The sequence below is a fragment of the Rhinolophus sinicus genome, chromosome X (genome assembly GCF_036562045.2).
Source record: "Rhinolophus sinicus isolate RSC01 chromosome X, ASM3656204v1, whole genome shotgun sequence".
In the NCBI taxonomy this organism is placed as follows: domain Eukaryota; kingdom Metazoa; phylum Chordata; class Mammalia; order Chiroptera; family Rhinolophidae; genus Rhinolophus; species Rhinolophus sinicus.
In genome coordinates this window covers 64,364,475-64,386,681 of record NC_133768.1, presented here as the reverse complement: position 1 = coordinate 64,386,681, position 22,207 = coordinate 64,364,475, and the positions used below count along the sequence as shown (strand labels likewise).

Here is a 22,207-nt window from a genome sequence, read left to right as displayed (position 1 = left end):
ACTGCATGTTAAATTCTTGTCTCCCACAAGCAGAACTAAGAAAATGAGTTTTGATTGAGTAGGGTAAAGGAGGAAATTTTAGACTATCTGGCATTGAGAAGGAAAGCAGGCTTGTGTGAAGAAAAAAAAAAAGGCGTCAGTGTTGTGCTTTCAACAAAAAGCAGGCACAAAATTGAAGGGGCAGAAGATGCAAGGGGTAAAACACACAGATATGGGCCGGCCCGGTGGCTCAGGCGGTTAGAGCTCCATGCTCCTAACTCCGAAGGCTGCCGGTTCGATTCCCACATGGGCCAGTGGGCTCCCAACCACAAGGTTAACAGTTCAATTCCTCGAGTCCCGCAAGGGATGGTGGGCTGTGCGCCCTGCAACTAGTAACGGCAACTGGACCTGGAGCTGAGCTGCGCCCTCCACAACTAAGACTGAAAGGATAACAACTTGACTTGGAAAAAAGGCCTGGAAGTACACACTGTTCCCCTATAAAGTCCTGTTCCCCTTCCCCAATAAAATTAAAAAAAAAAAACACACACAGATATGTGAGGGGGGGAAAAAGGAGATAAACGCTTGGAAATGTGAAGGGAGGTCTGGATAAGAGGAAGAGATAAGACAGGACCAGGTTAACCCATACACAGCAAACAGGTAATGCACGGAAGCGTAAGGTAACATGCACAAAAGGAGCCTGGCGGGATCTACACTGTGATTCTCCTTCACTCACCTCCCCACAGTACAATCCAAAAGTTAGCCTGATAATATGATTTGACAAGCAGTTGTTTGGTCGGCGTTGTGGATATGATTAAATCAGCAAATTCAAAAATTTGCACATAATTTACTGCCATCTCTAAATTGTAAGCAATTCATTCCACCCAACTGGACAATGATTACCCGATTTAAAGAGAAAAACAAATATATATTGTTTACGCTACAAAATAAAGTGAAACATTAAAAAATAATCCCAGGTAACACATTTCTATATACACATTTTAAAAGCTTGTTGCATATTACTGGGACATTCATAATAAGAATCTTTCTCTTCTTACATTCCCTAAAGAGTTGAAAACATGATTTAAAAAATAATAGTTTCTAATATTACTGGGAAATAAATACCATAGTAACATTCTGCATATTTACATTCTTATTAATTTACCAAGGCATGTAAAAGAAAAACTACAGTTTTAATGGGTTTAATAAATGGCTACATCGATTAATTCTTCCAAATATGGTTCTATTTTACAATAATTTCATTACACAGAGAAAAGACTAGAAAGTTTCAATTATAGAGTAGGAGTCAGAAATTTGTTTGGCTTATTGTAGTTTAAATTTAAACTGTCTAATTGAAAAAAAAAAATAAAACAAAATCATGTTTTGGCTTCATGCCTTGCTCGTTCTAACTGTTATACAAGAATCCTGCTTTCCATTTCAACTCAAAGAACTATGTACTTGCTACTTGCACAGATAAAAGCTTTTTTTTCACCTTTGCCACAAGGGGATTTCTTATCAAAGTGTAACTCTTATTGAAATTAATATAGGTGTTTATTAACATCGCAAAGATCCTATATAAATGATGAGAGACCTTAGTATTAATAAATATATCTATATTTAAAACATACACAGTGTTTTCCCGAAAATAAGACCTAGCTGGACAATCTGCTTTAATGCATCTTTTGGAGCAAGAATTAATATAAGACCAGGTCTTATTTTACTATAAGTCCGGGTCTCTATAATGTAATATAACATAACATAACATAACATAACATAACATAACATAACGTGACATAACATAATAATATAATACCGGGTCTCGTATTAATTTTTGCTCCAAAAGATGCATTGGAGCTGATAGTCCAGCTAGGTCTTATTTTCGGGGAAACACGTTACAGAAAGTAAACTGTAAAATGGAGGAACTGTAAACAAAAAATACAAATGGAGCACCTTTAAAATTGTGCTGGAGCTACCAAGCCAGAGGAACTGCCTTGCACGTCTTTAGCTTCAAATATTTAGAATGTTAAAACAGGATTTTTTTTTTCATATGTCTATTTGCCATTTGTATGTCCTCTTTGGAGAATTGTACACCTGAAATCTATGTAATTTTACTAACAATTGTCACCCCAATAAATTTAATAAAAAAAGAAAAAAGAAAAAAAAAAAGAATGTTAAAACAGGGCAAAACAACCTTTGGACTGAGACTAGGAGACCTGTGCCTTGCAAAAGAACTGTTTGCAAAGATAACAAGCAAGACATTATTATGACTAATGAACTGATGACTACTGGACGGAAAATTAAAAACATTGTTTAGGATTAACATCACTGTTAGCTTATCTACACCAAGTGAAATGCCTTCCTTCTACTGATGCAATTGTTTCCCTTCTCTTTCTCATAAATACCCATTGCCTTTGTCTCCTAATCAGCACATTACCTGGACTTCCTCCTGAATTAATGATTCCCAAATAGCTGCTCTTATTGATCTCAAATAAACACTTGTTTGCCTCTCACTTTGAAAGACCTTTATATTTTTAGGTTAACAGATCTTCCATATAGACACAGCCTGCTCAAATGACAAACACGGGTTGTCTGAGATTTAGAGACAGTCTGAGGAAGACATGGCAAAATTAGTAAAGCATAAACTACTCAGTCTTCTTAAAATCAAAGCAAACTGCATGGCTGACAAACAACAGCAACAAAAAACTACAATGCCTAACTATGCCCTTCTGTGAAAACAACTCTGCAGTGTTTCCTTCTAGAAATTAAAAGACATACTGAAAATTCCAATATGTTAGATCTTGTATAGTGCTTTAGTCTAGAAAACTCTTTCTTTGGTTTAATCATCACAGTGACTCTGTGATCACAAATCAGGACGCAGAGGTGCAGCAGGTGGAAATGGTTTGCCCACAGGACGTGGAGTAATAGACCAGAAAGAGCAATGGCTTTAGAGTCATGAGAGACCTTGCTCTGAACCCCAGCTCTGCCACAATGTCCCTTACCAGCTAGGTGACATCGGGCAATCTCTCTAAGCCTCGGTTTCCTTGTCTGTAAAATGAGGATATTAGTACTATCTCAGGGGATTGTGGTAGGATTTAATGAGATAAAATACATAAAGTCCTTGGCAAAATCCCCAGCACGTTAAGTGCCTAACAAAGGGTAACTTTACCATTTCTTTACCCACTGATTTGAGCAACCTATTTAACCTGTTGCTCTCTCCTCTTTTATATCCACAAAATGGTAATAACAATATATACTTTACAGAGTCATTGTGATAATGAAATACATGCTACTATCTGTACAGTGAATGACATAATGTGTCTATATATGCAAAAACTTTTTTAAAAAAACCACGTATTTAAAAAATGACAGAAACAGAGCTAGAACCTAGATCTTCTGTCGAGTCCCCTGACTATCAACACAGCTGATTGTATTATCCAAACACAGAACATTTTCTCCTAACTCCATTCAGAAGATAGCAATCTAGAAATACCTCAGAAAATGAATTTAGAAAAATATGCAAGTTACCTGAATTAAGGCCTCAGTCAACATATCTTCATTGACCTCCAGAATAATGTTTTTGATATCTTCATATGGCATACGATATGATCCTAGGAAGATCGCTAAAATAGAAAACGAGGTTGTTACAGATAGAACAGTATCAAAATTTTCAAGTTCTACTTAATACCTGATTCCCATTTCATAGACTCAAAATGTGAAACTTCTGTCACTAATATTAATTTACAGAGTTAAGAACAAACAAAAATATTTCCCGTTGGCTGGACTATACTACTCAGGCAGGTAAAATGGCCTATTATCACAGGCTCTAATGTTTACAGTTTTCACGCATATTTATATACAAAATAAAACTCCTGCTAATAGCACTGATGACTACATGTTTATGCATTTTGGATTGAGCTGATACAAAACAACCCATGAAAAGTTAGAGATTTGATTTCAAGTTGGCCTTTTAATTCAACACTGAATTTAGTATGGAGATTGTCAGTTGCATCCAATGCAGTACTTCTCAGGAATGACAATAAAGTAACCAAATACAAAAAAAAACCTATCAATCCACTTTATAGTTCGCCCATATTAGAAACAATTAAAGGGTCTGGATTGTCAAAGTTCTCTGCATTCCTGCTGATAGCCACGTGGTATACCACTAGTTGCATTATATGTTGAATCACGATTTCCATTGTCAATTTTTTCTTAATTAAATTTTACTATGCCATATTGGAATAATTCAACAAATTATACCCAGAAAAGCTTACACTTACTTAGAAAGTGTTTTTCAAACAATACATTCCACTAAACTACTTTTTAAAGAACATTCGTGTGTTCTTATCATCAGAACATGAATATATTCCTAAGAATTTTTTTCTTGGAAGGTCTTTATGACTTCATTGGCACCTAAAGAATAAAACATCCTTACTGTCCAGGGAAATGATTACCTAGAAATAAACACCAAATGAGAACTCTAAAATCGAAATAAATAATGTTGACAGATATCAACTAGCCACTAAAGATCATACTGTGTTTTTCAAACAATACTGAACATCCCTCCACTTTATAAAGAAATGTACTGTCAAGTAAGCAATGTACACATTCACAACAGCTATTAGGAGACTGCTTTTCTGACAGTAACATTTCTACTGACAGAATGAAGAATTGTTTATTTTACTCTGATTCCCTACAGCACATTCTTTAACAAAATAAACTCCTATGGTATCTCTCTGCGTAATTAGAAATGCTTGGTGTGTTGAAATTTCTTGTGCACAGTGTTTTAGTATCCTCAGAATATAAACACAATCTACTGTGGAGACAAAAAAAAAAAATGCTGAATTCAATACAAAGGGGAGAATTTGTCAAGTAAAACTTAAGGCCTACTTAAATAACGATGGCTTTAACTATCCAAGCTGCTTTGGCAAAAGCATACTTAATGGCTGACTGGTTTGTTAAAGGTTTTGAGGTTCAGTAACCAGTTTTAAAGTGCAGTGGTTAACAATTTAACTAGCTCACATCACAATTACTTCAAATATAAAGGAACAGCAGTGAAAGGATTTGCCCAATGTGAGTAGTGAATACTTTAAAACTATCACTACCATGCCTACGCAGAAGGAAAAACAAATAACATTCTTTTCAACTCTGCCTTATTATGTCTCACTGTGTCCTCTAACAATGCGTATATCATTCATAAATTTCATCTAGCCTAACCAAAGCTAAATTACGATGGCCTCCATTCTGGCGAAATAACAAAAAGGCAAACCAAATCATGATTATACAGAATCCTGTTTCTAGCAGGTGCTAAATATACTTGTTCAAGGAAGTTACAACTTTGTTTAAATACCAGGGTGCCAAAAAAATGTACACATCTTAAGAGATGTTATCTATGTATTACTTTTTGAAGTTGAGTTACAGTAGCAATGTGTAGTGTGACGTCTGCTCAATGGATGGCATTAATCAGATGAATGCTAGTGTCATTCATTGTATTGCAATTTTAACACGGTTTATTTCCTTTTTGAAAATGTGTATACATTTTCTGGCACCCTCTGTAAATTCAACAACCCACTCTCACTACCACCATCACCACCCTGCTCCCTACATAGGAAAGGTCACATACACAGATTCTGGGCTGTTTTGGCATCCAAAACTCTCAACTCTTTCACTCTCTTCTTTGCAGGTAGGGTCTTTTTTTCCTCTGAAGCTTCTACATTCTTTTGAACTGAAAGAAAAATGTTCATTCATAAACAATAATGGTACTAATCCAAATGCACGAAATAACATTAGTAAGGCATATTAACTACATTAATAAACCTCATGCCAAAATCAATAAATGTGTTTATTTCATTAGTTCTACGAAGAGAATAAACACAAAAATATAGACCTGTTTAGAGATTTCCCTACAAATTAAATATCAGCACTTAAGCAGAAAAGATACGCCAAATGGAACCAAAAATCAATTACTTCTTCTTAACTAATGTGCAACATTAATTAGTCCTTTACCAGGTACCTACAAGCAGCAATAGAATTAAATATGTAGTAAAATCTCCCTAATTTGGACTAAATGAGGAAAAAGAAATGCATTTGTACTAAATTATGTTAAAACTTAGGCATGTCTTCCATTCAGTGAAATTGCTTTAAAGTACCTAAGGTAACTTTAACGACTACACAGGTTGCCATATAAAAATTTTTGCTGACACAGCTCTGAAGAATAGAAATGAACCACTTACAAGTTGCACAATGCTAGCAGCTCTTTGCATACACATTATTAACCAACCTCAAAGCCATGGTCTTTTGAGTAAGTTAGATTTGTCTCCCCCACCATTTTTTAGTACTATCTGCTTTCTTAGAACAAAAGACAGAATTACGCTGTATTCACAAGGTAACCCTCTAGTTACAAACAGTTAAAATGACCTGAAACTGTGAGGAGTGGCTTTAGCTCCCATTACCTCCATCAGCCCTCCCCTCAAATAAGCCATTCCAAAAACCAATGTGAAAAACAATGCGACTGTCTGCTATGAAAATGAAGCTTATGTCAAATCCCTAAACCCTTCCTATGCAGAAATTCTACAGCTACCACTGTGCTCATGTGTTGGCAGTTTACCTCTCCTAATATAAAAATAGAGTTGTAGGTAATGGGACCATGAAAACGTATAAGAAAAGTAAAGCCACCATTTTTTTTTTTTCCAGTTAAGTAGAGTGATAGGTTCTTGCCCCCAAACTCATGCTTCTAAACTTCGTCACTAAATCATATGGCCATAACCTCGCTGTTTCTTTATTACTTTTAAAAAATATAACTTCATTTTGAGGCAATAATTACTTTTGCTATTTTAATTTACCTCATCATTTTTAAGGAGATCACAAATGAGTTATCGGTTTTCTTTAGAGGAAAATCAACACACAACCACAGTACAGTTTTGCTAGGCTATGCGTTCAAAGATGTTAGCATCTGGAAAACTTTCTAGACATGTTATAGAATGCATCAAAATACTGCAAGTCCACTGAGACGCCCTTTATTTCAATGGTGCAAAATAGGTGAAAATTAAATAAACTTACTATAAAAATAACAGATAAAATAAATTGTCTGAATAATTAAAGTCCTAACAGTTAGTTCTAAGCTTTACTGATATGACCAATCTAAAGTGATGCAGAGTCTAAGCAGACTAGATAATTACACTTGAATATCATAATCTTAGGAGAGATGACAAGCAGTTTGTCGTGTTTACTTAACACTGTAGAGTTATCGCTACCACTGGAAGAAAAATGACTTAATGTATTTCTTTTAAAATCATCAAAGGATGTTCCTCAAAGGATCTTTCCTATGAAATAATCAGAATTTTATTTTAATTTTCAAGGCAGTCCCAGCTTAAGACAACTGTATATAAAGAAATGATAGGCCAAGAGTCATTCCCATTGTCAATTAAAAAAAAAAAAATCTGAATCATATTGAACTTATTCCTAGAATTATTCAGTAATTTTAACCCAGTCATAGAGATAGCCAAGAAAACTGTCCTCAGCTCTCGATATGCCTCTAAGCCCCACTATGGGAGACTGGCTAACCAAGCATATACAGAATAAAAATGCCGTTGAACAAAGGATATATTAACAGGCTGAAAACTAGCAGACTCGTGACTAACCCAGGCATACACAATGCTCATTTTATATGCCTTCATATTTCTGCACTGCTTTGATTAATGCATTTCTACATTTCAACCTCTCCCCTCTTTAAGTGAACAAGTTATTTAAAATGAAGACTCGATGTCTTCAATAACTTGAGTTCACAGTTTTGTTTTGGAATCCTAATACACTTTCCTTGTATTATGCAATTTGGCTTTGTCCTAGGTTCAAGAAATGGTAAGAATTCCATGAGTGGGCACTGCTATTCTGAGAATTACTAGAGCAAAGCTAGTTTAAGTGTCCATTACCTAGACAGGCTTTCCAAAACAATCATGTTTTAGCCATGATCAACAGATACTGACCAGTGGCTATGATTGCCTTTGGCTTTCTTGTCTTTAGAAGCACTCCTCACCAATCACAGACACTGGCTTAGATAAATAGAGAATTTGAAGAGAGGCAATGTTATGTAAAACTTCCCCCAACAGTATTAAAGCCTTCAGACAAGTATGTTAAAGATCCCCCGGTTTCATAATGACTACAAAATGCCACTTGTCCTAAGATGTTTTTATTCCATATGTTTCCAATGCTTATAAATCTTAAATATTCCATAACTTGATTTTAAAATGGACAATTCCATAACTTGATTAAAACTTGAAGAGATATTCTCCAAAGAAGACGTACAAATAACCAACAGATATATGAAAATCTGTTCAACATCACTAATCAACAAGGAAATGCAAATCAAAACCAAAATAAGATATCGCCTCACATCTGTTAAGATAAATATTATTTAAAAAAAACAACAAAGAAAAACAAAACAAAAGATAAGTGTTGGTGAGGATGTGGAGAAACTGAAACCCTTGTACACTGTTGGTAGGAATATAAAATGGTACAGCCTTTCTAAAAATAAGTATGGTGATTCCTCAAATGATTAAAAACAGAATTACCATATGACCCAGCAATCCCATTTCTGGTACATAATCCAAAATAACCGAAATCAGAATCTCAAAGATATATCTGTTTGCCTGTATTTACTGCAGCATTATTCACAACAGCCAAGATATGGAAACAGCCTACATATCCATTAACGAATGAATGGATAAGGAAAATGTATAATGCATATACACATATCTGCATATCACACAATGGAATATTATTCAGCCTTAAAAAAGGAGGAAATCCCACCACATGGCAACAACATAGATGGACCTGGAGGACAGGAAGTGTATGTAATAAAAGAGTCACAGAAGGACATGATTCTACTTATGGATATGAGGCATTTAAAATGCCAAATTCATAGCAACGAAGAGTAGAATGGTGGTTGCCAGGGGCTGGAGGGTGGGGGAAGTGGGGAGCTGCTGTTCAATTGGAATCAAGTTTCAGTTATACAAGAAGAAGTTCAAGAGATCTGCAGTACAACATTGTGCCTATAGTTAACATATGGTGCACTTAAAAAGAGGGTACATCTGATGTTAAATGTGCTTATAACACTAAAAAATAATTTAGAAACTTAAAGTACAGGATTCTGTAATTATTTGGATGTGACTGAAAAGATGTTAAGCCTCAATACAAAAACTTTAAGAACTGATTTTCTCATCGATGGCCCTATGGTCCTCAGGTTCATAGTTAGGCTTCTAGTCAAATGCGATCTCTCTCTACGCAAACGAGAACCCATACAGCCACTGGCTTTGAATCCAATTGATTAAATTAATTAGAGTGCATCAATGAGTACTGCTAATCGACCAAATAATAATGAAAATTATAAGATACTGTCTGCATAAAGATAATAATGTAATAATACATTGTATTATTATTAAAGAGTCGTTAACGTCAAGATACTAATTATCTAAGATAAAAGGCCCACTGAGTATTCTTATATTTCCTTTAATACATGGAATTTTACATGCAATTGTACTATAAATGTATTCCTTTACATCTGAGGGATGCTCATCAGCATAAATAAAGTAAACATGGTTATATTCTTTCCCGAATCTAATTTAGGCAATGTTCAGAAATCTCCTATTAATTTCTGCTATCCCAATGGAAACACAGAACATATGACAAGATATTTGTAATTTGTAGCAAATATGAAGATATTACAAATGGGTAATACTGAATGATTTACATAGTGATAACTAACCATAAATCATAACAAATTTTTATAACCACTTTATTTATCTCAAAAGTCCAGTGAGAAAGATTGATTCCTAAAGTCAGCATCAATACTATTCATTCATTCATTCATTCATTCATTCATTCATTCAGTACATACTTCATGAACACCTATACTATATGTTAGCCCAGCATGAGCATACAATGCTACACATGACTTGATTTTAAAATGGACAAACATCCACTCACATCCACTAAAACATCTCCTCATACTCTTAAATACATGGTCTTACGAAAACCACTAATTATGTGTCTCCAAGATATCTAATATTTGTAATTTTCTTTATCAATGACAGCATAGCTTAAATTAATACATGCACATCACTCAGCAAATTCTCTTTTCATTATTGGAAGCCATAGTTCCACATCAGAGAATATTGTATCTTTGAATCAGCATCAACTGATGTGCTACAACATATTATACAAACTATGTGGAGAAGTAAAAGTATGACACTTTCTACTAAATGCACAAAGCCAGGGTAAATAAAGCTAATATAAAAATTGTGATCACCCTGCATAAATACATATTTTATCCACATTTTATACAATTCCACAAGTGATTCTAACTATACAGAAATATTTTTTCATGGATTAGTTGAAATAGTTACTTTAACTTCAATTAATAACTCAATGTTAAAATGAGTGCAAATGTGACACGGCAGGCATGGAAATTCTACTATGTTTTCTACGTGTGATAACTGTGATGATTTTGTAATTTAATTGTTATTTTCCACTCTTTTTTAAAATCATCTTTATCCTTGCATTTCTGGAAATATTGCACAAACACAATTGAAAAATGGGCAAAAGAGGAAAGGGTAATAATAATAACTACAACAATAATAGTGGTAGTAGTACTAGCAGTAACCACGACCAATCAACACAATCACCATCAAAATCAACTTTTATTAAATATCTGCTCTGTGCCTGGAAATCTTTTCATTTTTATGTCACCTCATATAGTAGGCATTACCATTGTCATTTGACAAAGGAGCAAACTAACGAACAAAAAAATTGAGTCATTTGCCCAAGATCGTATAGCAAGGAATAAAAAGATGCTTAGCCCTCCCAGAATCAAGAAAATGCAAATGAAAACAACCCATAAAATACTATTTCAAAGTCATCAAATTGGAAATAACAAAAAAGTCTCACAACACTAAGTATGGAGGAGGTGGCCGAGAAGTAAGAATTTGATTGTGCCAACAATGGCAGTAAAAGTTAGGACAACAACCTTAAAATAAACATTCATGAACATCTAATATATATAAGAGGTGCTTACCATAAGTATAACCCAATCCTTCCACTGTCACCTGATCGAGGACAAGGACAACCACTGCAGCCATGTTGAGAAGAGTATAAAAACTGGAAACAACCCATGTGCCAGGGGTAATGGAACGGATCAACAAATCGTGGGATATTCACATAATGAACTACAACCCAGCACTCACAATGCGTATATTAGAGCTAAATATTTCAACAAAGTTAGATCCCAAATACAATCCTGAATGGAAAAACAAACGTGGTGGAAAATGGTGCATGCAGTATAAATAGCATTCACCTCAATAAAAAATAAAACAGACTAATCTTACGTGTGGTATTGCTTATAGATGAATATATATATAGAGAGTATACATATAGCCAAATTATAAATGCATGGAATAGATATTCAGGAGATTATTGACAGTGCTTGTCTTTTATAGACAGTGTTTGTCTTGGAGGAGCAAAGTGACACTGGAATAAGCAGAATCTGGAAACTTCCACTTTATCTCTGATGTTTTATTTCTTTAAAAGCAAAGACATGCAGTAAATATGAGTAAATGTTAATATTTGTTCACTCTGGGAGGCTGGTACACGGGTGTGTGCTGTAACTGCCTTTGCAAATTTCCACTGTTTTCAACATAAAAATAAAAATGATATGACTAAATTAAATATACACATTCCTTTTTATAAACTGTTCGCCTTGACAATCCCAAGGACCAAGTGTAGCTAGGAATCAGAAACAATAGAGGAGAGAATAATAAAAACTACAGGTAAAGATTAGTCAGTTGGGTAAGCAAGCACGATTTTGTTTTCAATAGTTTCTGAATCCATTTTGTGAGGAATGACACATTTGTTTACCAAACCTTGAGAGGCAAAGCTGATGCAATATGGAGTACGAGATTGCATTTCTGTCTCCTCTTATGTGCTGCATATTACAGCTGTGAAACGTCCCCTCTCTGTGTTGCCTACAGCTGTACACTAACTAAGGCATCCCACAGAAAGGTAGATTTCATTCTGACACCTGCATAGTACCTGAAGTCATAGGAATGGCATTACCTGGAGTGTTCCCAAAGTTTACAGCACATTAAACAAGAGTAATGGTTCTAATGGTGGGAATCACACACGCATACTTTGTAACGATTTCCTAATTAAGGAACAAATCTTACTGGTTGTAGTTTAGACAAGAACCCCCCAAATCAGGCAGCACGTGTTACTGCAAATTAACATCTGCATAACTAATATACTGATACACCTGTTCATTAAGTCAATTACTGAACACTGCAAAATATCACCAGAACACTATGTTTAACGTGCACTAGCTAATGTTGGATATTTTCAATTGGGCCTCCGTAGCTCAGCAGGTAATGTATATTTTAGGAAGGACAAATAAAGTTATCTCAGAGGTTTTAGGGAGAATTTCCCTTGTTTGAAGTGATAACTGAAATACCATATTTGACAAGTGAGGTTGTGGAAGTTCTTCTTGTTAACCGTTTAACCTGTGTGAGGTACCTTACTCAAACTATAGCTAACCCCTTTACCTGCAGGTTGGCTCAGGCTTTGTAAGTATGGACTGAAATTTTGTGGGCCACCTCTTGCACTCGGAGAACCTCCCATGATGTTACGTTTCCTAATTCCTGTCACAAATCAATAAATCCAGGAAAAACCTCAAGGATTATGTGTGTCGAATAAAGAGGAGTACTAAGAAAAGCATCACGTTCCGGATTCCAGTGCTAAAACCCAGTACCACTAGGCTAATAGGCCATTTCTTGTTGAGAATACACTTAGGATATTCACCCTAGCTAGGCTTTACTTCTTGTAATGTGGTCCATCTCAGACTGGTACAATCCTGCACACAATTTAGTTTAATGCAGAATGCAGTTAACCTTGCTAAGCAAGACTAAACAAAATAAGGCCCCAAAATATTTGTAGCCAGTGTCTCAATTTGACAACGTAGGATTTCTCAGTCTGGGTTTCAGGTATTACCTGCGCGTATCTAGAAGAAAGTCAATGTTGTAGATCTCACCGAAGATTTATTCACATGAAAGACCACTGGGAAACTACGTATCCTTAGAGAAACATCACACCTCCTGGGTATTTCCACTTGATTGTCTAATAAGCATCTCAGATTTAGTACATCCCAAACCAAACTCCTTATGTTACTCCCAAACCTGCTTTTTAGTCTTCTTGTCAATAAATGGCAACACAATCCTAACTGTTGAAGGAAAGGAGGAGTGGGGAGAGGAGTAGGAAGAGGGAGGAGGAAGGAGGAGGGGGAGGAGGAAGGGGGGAGAGGAAGAAGACGGAGGAGAAGGAGAAGGTGAAGGAGAACAACAAGAAGAAGAATAACAAGAAAGTGGGATCATCATTGACTCTACTCTCTAACAGGCCACATCCCACTGGTGGCAAACCCAGTATTTTATCACTTCTCATCATCTCCACTTCTACCTAAGGGTCTCACACAACCATTACTTCTAGCCTAGGTTATTGCAGAAGCCTAATAAGCAGTCTCCATTCGGTCTTTGGCCTTCTTCACTCAATCCTGTGAATTAATTAATTAATGTCAGTCCTATGTTCAAAATCCTCCAGTGGCTTCCTGTCTTATTGAGAGTAAAAACCAAAGTCTTTACAATAGTCTAAAATGTCCTACTTCATATTTCATATCCCCTCCTTAGCTCCCCTGACCTCACTTCCAACTGCGTTCCTCCCATCCAGTCTATTCCAGCCATACTACCTTCCTTGTTGTTCTTCAAATATACGAGAACAACTCCCACAGCAGAATGTCTGCACTTGATGCTATTTCATCTCCAGCCCTTCCCTCACTTCTTTCAGACCTTGGTTCAATGTCACTGTCTTATAGAATCCTTTCTTGATGATGTGGTTCAAAACAGCAACCCCTCCTTTTTGGCTCTCCTTTCCCCCTTGGCATGCTTCATTTTTCTCCATAGCCATCATTACCATCTGACAATCGCGTTTTCCCGCAAACAAGACCTGGCCGGACAATCAGCCTTAATGCATCTTTTGGAGCAAAAATTAATACAAGACCCAGCATTATATTATGTTATATTATATTATATTATATTATATTATATTATATTATATTATATTATACCGGGTCTCAGATTCTAGTAAAACAAGAGCAGGTCTTATATTAATTTTTGCTCCAAAAGACGCAGTAGAGCTGATTGTACGGCTAGGTCTTATTTTAGGGGAAACAAGGTATATGTCTTATTTACTGTCTATGCTCTCAACGTTGATGTAACCTCTCTTAAAAAGAGGGATCTGTGACTCTTTTGTTCAGGGTTGTATACTAGCACCTAGAATTGTGCCTGGAAAAGAAAAGGCACTCCAATTATTTTGGCATTTACCCTACGTATATATATTCTCATTTGTGCCCAATGATTGATGGATTAAGAGTATGTGTTCAAGTATTATTAAGCAAAAGATTATAAATGTTCATCAATTGGAAACAAATTTAATTAATTATGGTATATTAGGCATTGTGTATAATAGCAGAAGATTTGAAATTACCCAAAAGCTCATCATTAGAAGACTGCTTGATTAATCCACCGTATGCCCACTCAGTAGACTATTCCGCTGCTATATCCATGATCGAGGATGCTCTTTATGGAATGATCTTCAATAAGTATCATTAAATGAAGCAAAGAAGGTATACTAGACTGCTCAGGACATACTACCATTTATGGGAAAAAAGAGGAAGGAATATTTATATGTATTTGCTGGTATATGCATAAAATGTTTCTGGGAAGATTTACAGGAAATTTATTAGTTACTTATGGGAGGAAATTCAGCAACTGAGAGACCGAAGTGAGAGGAGGAAATTTCACACCATGCTATTTTTGTGCCTCTTGGATTTTCAACCATGTAAATATATTATCAACTCAAAAATGAGTAGAACAATAAAACAAGAAACAAAAGGCTTTCACCACTAAGAGGTCTCTAATATATGAATGCATAGGAATGCCCTAGGGCACAAGTTGGCAAGAAAGTACTTCATGCAGCTCAGGTTGCAGTGTAGAAATGTAGCCAAGGCTTCAAGTAGCATAATCAACAGACAACGCAGAGAAGGAACAAAGTGACACACACCAAATGGCAGCCTAGTCATAGAGGTTACCGGAATGTGTAAGTGAAATTCAAACATGCAAAATTTTAACAACATATCTATATGCTGTGACAGTGGGGGGCTTAAAGATTCATGTGCCTAACAAATTCCATCTTCTTCACAATTTACTATGTCTGATGCCCATATTTCTTATCACCGGCATCAACATATTCATTTCCTTATTCACCACTTATGATTTATAAAAGAAAGTCAAATTGTAATAAAATATTAAAATACCTGCACAAACATATTTCCTGTATAGACAAAAATAGCAATGCTACAAAACCAGAACTGTTGCTTGGTATACAGCACTGTCATGTCTGTAAAAATGCCTGAGTTCATTGTACAAAAGGCAACTTAAATAAGAGTTTCAATGAATTATGATATCTGCAAAGGATAGTCTGAAGGCGAGGTCTATAAAAGTCAAGGGCTACCTAGATATACAAACAAGTAGGCCTCCCCGGGAGAATTCATAATCCAGCTGGGGAGAACATGAGAAGACGAGCTCCTGCAAGACCAATTCAGGTACATTACTCGAACTACAGTTTCTGTAATTTTATTTCTATTTCCAGACTCTTATGAGTTGGGAAAATACTGGGTACACGTAATTATTAAGAGTATACATACAACGACCACCAGGCACTACGCAGGATGGATTTTCCTATTAACGGTGCAAGATAGGTATTTGTATTAGTCTGCTCAGGACACCGTAACAAACTACCACAGACTGCGTAGCTTAAACAACAGAAATTTCTCACAGTTCAGCAGCCTGGCATGCTCAAGATCAAGGTGCTGGCAAGGTAGGTCTCACCCTCAGGACTATTCTCGTGGCTTATAGGCAGCTACCATCTCGCTTTGTGCTCACGTGGCCTTTCCCTGGTGCATGCGCAGGACAGAGAGAGAGAGTGAGCCAGCTCTCCAGTGCCTCTTCTTACAAGGACACTAACCCTACTGGATCAGGTCCCCCATGTTTATGATCTCATTTAACCTTCATTAGTTCCTCGGAGGCCCCACTTCCAAATACAGCCACACAGGGAGGTAGGGCTCCAATATATACATTTTGAGGAGACACAAACCTTCAGTCCATAACAGTATTATTAATCCTATTTTACAAATAGGTCCCCAGAAACCTGCAAAAGATCTCACAGAAAAGTTAAATGGCAGGGCTGGGATACAATCCCAGGCTGTCTGACCCCAAAGTCTGTGCTCTTGACACAGGGTTCCCCCATTCTCTACAGATACAGAAGGAGATTCACAGTTGCCTCCCATATATTTGTTACTAAATAATTCAAGATAAGCGGGTCCAGTAGAGATGCTGACCACACCCCATGGTTTAAAATCTCTCATAGAGTTCTTCCTTGTGGCCTCACCAAATGTTTTGCTGTACCTTCTAGAGTATAAATCAAAGCCATGGTTTCTTTTTCTACACAAGCTTGGCATCCCCGCTTGCCCAAAGTGGAATTCGGAGTTCAGTGGTCAGTAACCCCCACAAGAGGTGCTGAGTGTTATTATTTTTTTAATGTTTGACAGGAAGGTGAAGAAGTGGAGGACTGGCTTGGGGTATGTGTTCCCACATGGTCCAGCCTTGAAAACTGATTTTTTAAAATAACTTGTGAATAAAGAACTAGAATGAGAGGCTTTGAGATTACGTCAGGGACCAAAGGGTGCAGAGAAGTCATGAGATCTAAAAAATGGTTGTGAAAGGTGGAGAAACAGGCTCACAAAACGCACAGGCTTAATGAGGAAGCTCAGGCCAAAGAACATTAGCTGATGAGTCAAGATGACCTCCACCCCCGTAGGCCCCGGAAATGAACCAGCAGAGTCTCTGAAAAGCAGTTGAGGCAAATGCCAGGAATTGTGTTAAGTGGGAGTTCTGAGGAGGAACAGATAGTCAAGACTTGAGTCTTTGTATGTCATACAAGTCACTGTTGCGACTCTCTTCAACTCTGGCATTGCCCCGTGAAGGCAGCCACAGGCAGTGAGGAACAAATGAGCATGGTGACATTCGAAGAGCAACTTATTTACAAAACTAGATTTTGTAAACAGGCTGGGTTTGGCTTCTGTAGTTTGCCAAGGCCCGACATCACAGGTGCTCATTACGTGTCCGGTCCCTTCTCCCCTTCCTTTTGCCACTGAGGTCAACTTCTTCTGGCTTCAACCTTTGAAAGTGTTCAGCCTTCTTCCAAAATAACATCTAGAAGTGCCTCACTAAAACTGTTGATTGATAATTCTGTTTTTCAAATAGCATTCACATAATCAAGTACAGTTATACTCCCCATGCTTTTTATATGTGTCAATCCCACAGGGATCAATGCTTCGATCCTAAACAGCAACTGTCTCCTATTAATTCCCCATATATTCTCATATGACTTTATCAAATGTCTACATGTAAAATGACCCTAAAACCCAATCAGCCTTAATAAAATTATAAATTTAGTTTTTACCATCCCGTCAATATCTGGGTAGAATGAGAGCTCCTAAGGAGCTTATACAATGTTTGATAATGCTTCACTTGGGATACACTGGTTTATGCTAAGATGAAAATCTGAGTTCTGTAAAAAGCATATAAATCAGACCTTTGAATTTCACATAATACAGTTCTCTTACTTTATGGACATAAAAATACTACTGAGTATTTCAATTTGGTTTGTAGCCGGCTGAGCTCAATGGGAAACCACCACAGTTATATAGTCTGTTTCCCCCTTTCGGATTCCAACTGGTTTCAATTTTATCTTTCAGCAGTAAGTTTCTTTAGTTCAGAAACGAAGTCAGTGTATTAAGGCAACGGAAGCATTAGAAAAGTTTTGAGAAGGGTAGGAGAGAGAGTACCTGAAGTTTTCATCCTGCCTTTTTTTTTTTAATTCAAGTGAAGTCTGTTGGTAGCTTTCCATTTAAAAGCGGTAAGCAACATATGAGACTATTTTGGAAATGTGAAAAGACGTGATAAGAACAAACTTGAAAGAAGCTTAAAGTTGTACTGTGTTTAGGACAGACTCATGACCCTCTTTCTTCCCAGTCTATCACCCTCTGTGTTACACTACCAAGAATGCAGAATGTTTGGCATCGTCTCCCTGTGCTTCTCTAAGCTCGCATCCATTTGGAATCTGGATTTGAACATACCCATAGCTATGGAATCAGAGTGTCAGAATCTCTATAGGTAGAGCCTCAGAACCTGTATCTCGTAAAAACTCCCCGGGTAATTCTGGATATTAGGAAGGTTGGCCACAGCTGCTCTAAGGCATATAATACAACACTCTAACAGCTCAATAAATACTCCCCAAATTGAAAAGTGTGAATATCATCAACAGTAACCCATGGAAGCCCTGTGTGTAATTTCGTCTCAAGTTTATAATCTAACACTGAAGGCGACACTTTGTCAACAATTGAGCTCATTTAGTGGCAAGTATTGCGATTTAGTGACAAGTAAAGAGAAAGCGAAGGATACTCAAGGCACACTCTATTTTTAAATCAATCATCAACTTCAGGGCAAGAGTCTTGCCCTGTATTTCTATAATTTATCATTCTGCTAAGTACACAGGAGTTTTAGAAATAAATAAGAATGCATGTTATGCACTAATTAAAAACATGAATGTACATAATACATACTAAAATTGATAACAAATACCATTGTCTCTCTCCCCTTTTAGAGATGTAGTTATCACACTGCTAGAAGAGAAGACAAAGAAGAAAACAATGATTTGCCGTTGAAAAGAAAAGCGTAAGGTAGTTCAAGACGAATTTATCCTTGCTGGATGTAAATATGTTCCTGTTTTACCAAGTCACTGAAAATAACCAGGGTAGGTTAAGGACTTGGAATATGCAAAATAGGAAAAGACAAACTATTTTATTCCATAAAAACTGGAGCTCTCAATAACGGGAAGATTCAGTCTAACCAAAATCTACCGTTGAGCTAGACAAAAAGCTAAGCTAGCTAACCATAGCTTGGTTTCATTGCTTTTGCACACCATGTAGCCATTTTAAAGTCTGTATGCCTTAGACCAATAGATCTCAAAAACCAAACACAAAGCACATATTTCTAAATAGAATACTCTGTTTATGGCAAGGTCAATTTCAGTTATGTTGCCAGCCAGTAGCATGTTGATACCACCTATAGACAATGAGAAGACTAATGATCACCTGAGTTCAGTATGGAAGTTATTTATCAAAGTAAATTAAGTCAAGTTCTGTGAAACCAATTCAATACTTGCACTTAGTGTGATGTTCAGTCATTGATAACCATAACTGGTGTGTGTGTGTGTGTGTGTGTGTGTGTGTGTGTGTGTGTGCGCGTGTCATTAAATCTATCATAGTTAGGTGGCTCCAGTTTAACAATAAGCTTACAAATGCCAGAAACAGTTTGGAATGTAAGCTTTTAAGAACTTCAAAAAAATGTTCTTGGATGAGGGCCCAGCTATGTTAAACTCACTCCCGTGAGAACTATCTTTTAATAATACTATATTCAGAGGTGTAGAGCATTTTTAATATAACTGCAAAAGATATACTATAAAACAAGAACATAAGCCTAGTTATTTATTGCAGAATAATTGGTAATTACCTATTGTGCAACTTTTATTAATTTTGAAGCTCAAGAGGTAGATAATCGAGGGTCCTGTATGGTTTATAAAGGCATATGTAAGATAAAAGCAACATTTACAATTAAACACTAAATCTCAGAGCAAAACAAAACTCAAATGTACACTGTATCCTCAATATATGGCTCCCTAAATTCTCTGAAATCTAGAATGCAGATAGAGCTATTACCATATAAAGTAAAATACATCTCATAAAGATTAGAATGAAACTGCATTATTTAAAAAAAGAAAAATCAGAAATCCCTAGAATTTAAGGTTTTACAGGAAAAATAAAAGAGACAGTAATAACCCAGGTAAGAAGCAGCTGCTATTAGTCTCAGACAGCAAATAAATTTGACTGGATCAGGACAGCAACCTGCTGACTCTTTTTCCTAGCAAACTATTTCCAACCCGCTGTGCTCGTCATTAGGCTGGCCTTTACTTCACCCCAGCCACTTCAGTCCCACCGCCATGGGGGCTCATTGCTGCTTTCCTCATGGCTGCCCCCAAAGTGTGCCTCTGCTTTTAGCCTAGAATGCTTCCAATCTGAACTTAAGCCCCGCTTATGACTGGAGAGAGAGAGAGCAGGAAGGCAACACATAAAATTTGGAACAGAAGCGTCATAAAGACATATAATCAAATTAAAAGCTTCAAATTGGCTAATAAGACATGATGGAGTCCTATTTCTTACTGGAAAACCATAGTAAAATAGCAGGTAATAAACATGAACTCCAAAGTTGGGTGTGACAATCCACGAAGTGAGCGAAAGAAGTACTAATTTATCCAGCTTTCCACTTAGATCTCATGGAAATAAATCTGGTAAGACATCTAAAGGAGCAGAGATTACATATCTGATATCCGGTGCACTATTTTTAAAATAATGAGGCATACAAGATACAACAGGAGTAAGTGAATAAAGAAAATGAAATGGCATTACTTTTATTTAAAATCACCCTAGAAGTTCTACATCCAAAATATATGCATTTTAATATGTTATGAGTGTGACATGAGTTGTGGTGGGCACAGTTATTTTGCATGCTTAATATAGATGAAAAGATTACAGGTTGTAATTTTAAGTGATTTCTGCCTATTGTCTACCTAGGACAAGTCTACCTAAAAATAGAAAATGTATGACAGGACCCCTGAATGACTGCAAAATACTTTGAGCTTGACTCCCTTCACACCTCAGCTGTCAAACCTGTATCTATTAAGACCCAAATAAAGTACCATTTTCTCTATGAAGTTTCTCCAATTACCAGTACCTTCTTTCCCTACGTCCATCACTGATAAGGTACTTTCCACATGCCGCCCTATTTAATTAAGGCTCATGTATGCATCCTATTGCCTTCCTTTAGTTACAAGTTCACAGGGAAAACAACACGTTTGGTCCAACTTTGTTTCCCACCTCCATCCCACTTCCCAAAGTCTCTAGACTATGATAATCAAGAAATATTCGGTGAATAAAATATGTGAAAATATTAGAGTGGAAAAATGATGAGGGCACAGAAAGAGAAAGAAGAATTGGATGACCTTCTGTATTCAAGAAGTAACTAAAGCCTAAGCAGTGATGGAACAGAGAGAAAGAATCCAAGACAGAAGATTAGACCCTGGAGGAGGCCCGAAGGCACGGACACAGAGACAAAAGAACAGCCAATTAAGAGGACAAGAAGAACAATCAGAAAGGTGTGAGAAACAGGGGAACTCATTGTCCCCACAGTGAGAAAGAAAAATGTTTCAGTAAGACAAAGTCATCAACAGTGTCAACGACAGCCAGGAAGGTCAAGCATAGACTAAGTTCTCAAAAAAAAAAAAAAAAAAGACCAGAAGAAAATAGGCCATTTCAAGCCATACGGAGCAATTTCAAGAGAACAATGAGAACAAGCACCATATTACAGGATGCAACGAAGAAGTGAATGGAAACAGTGAGTAAAGAGCACTCCTTTGAGAAGCTGAGTAGGAAAAATAAATTTCTCTATAGTATGAAGGAGAAAGGAGCAATGTGATTGAATCCCAGCTTTGCATAAGAAGGCACCTGTCAAAATCAAGAACAGCTTTTATTCTCCAAATGATTTCAGAACAAACCCAGCATACAATGACTTACTGGACAGGATCAATAGAAACTGTGCAAAAGAGATTATACTGTTCAGCGATCCCGTTGCATCAATATCTATAATGGAATAAGACAAGGTGATACAATGGCCCAAAGCTTCCTGGAATCGCTCCTTAATGAAATCAACCAAGAAAAGTGAGTCCCCAAAGGGAGTAAGCAAGAACGACGCCCTCTTTTTACCAATGACAACATAGCATTTTTCAGGGTTATAGGAATAGAAATGGAGTATGCAGCAGTGCCAAGCGAACTAGGCTCAAAATTATTGTTTAGAGAACTAAATGCTTAGACAATGAGCACGGCCCGAACGGCCCTGTCAACATCTATGGCAAAGAAACATAATAACTCCATCTATACGAGTCAGCAAATGAATAAAATTGGTATGTT

At 36.6% G+C, this 22,207-nt stretch overlaps 1 protein-coding gene across 4 annotated transcripts in view; it reads right to left on the bottom strand.

Moving 5' to 3' along the window:
* Nucleotides 1–22,207, bottom strand: part of DIAPH2 (diaphanous related formin 2) — an 823,692-nt gene that overhangs the window by 459,196 nt on the left and 342,289 nt on the right. For all 4 annotated transcript variants that reach the window (XM_019756670.2, XM_074323226.1, XM_019756672.2 and 1 more), the window contains 2 exons: nt 5,597–5,698; nt 3,502–3,596 (listed from right to left, as the gene is read on the bottom strand). In XM_019756670.2, the coding sequence (XP_019612229.1) occupies nt 3,502–3,596; nt 5,597–5,698 (197 nt within the window). The remainder of the gene's footprint in view (nt 1–3,501; nt 3,597–5,596; nt 5,699–22,207) is intronic.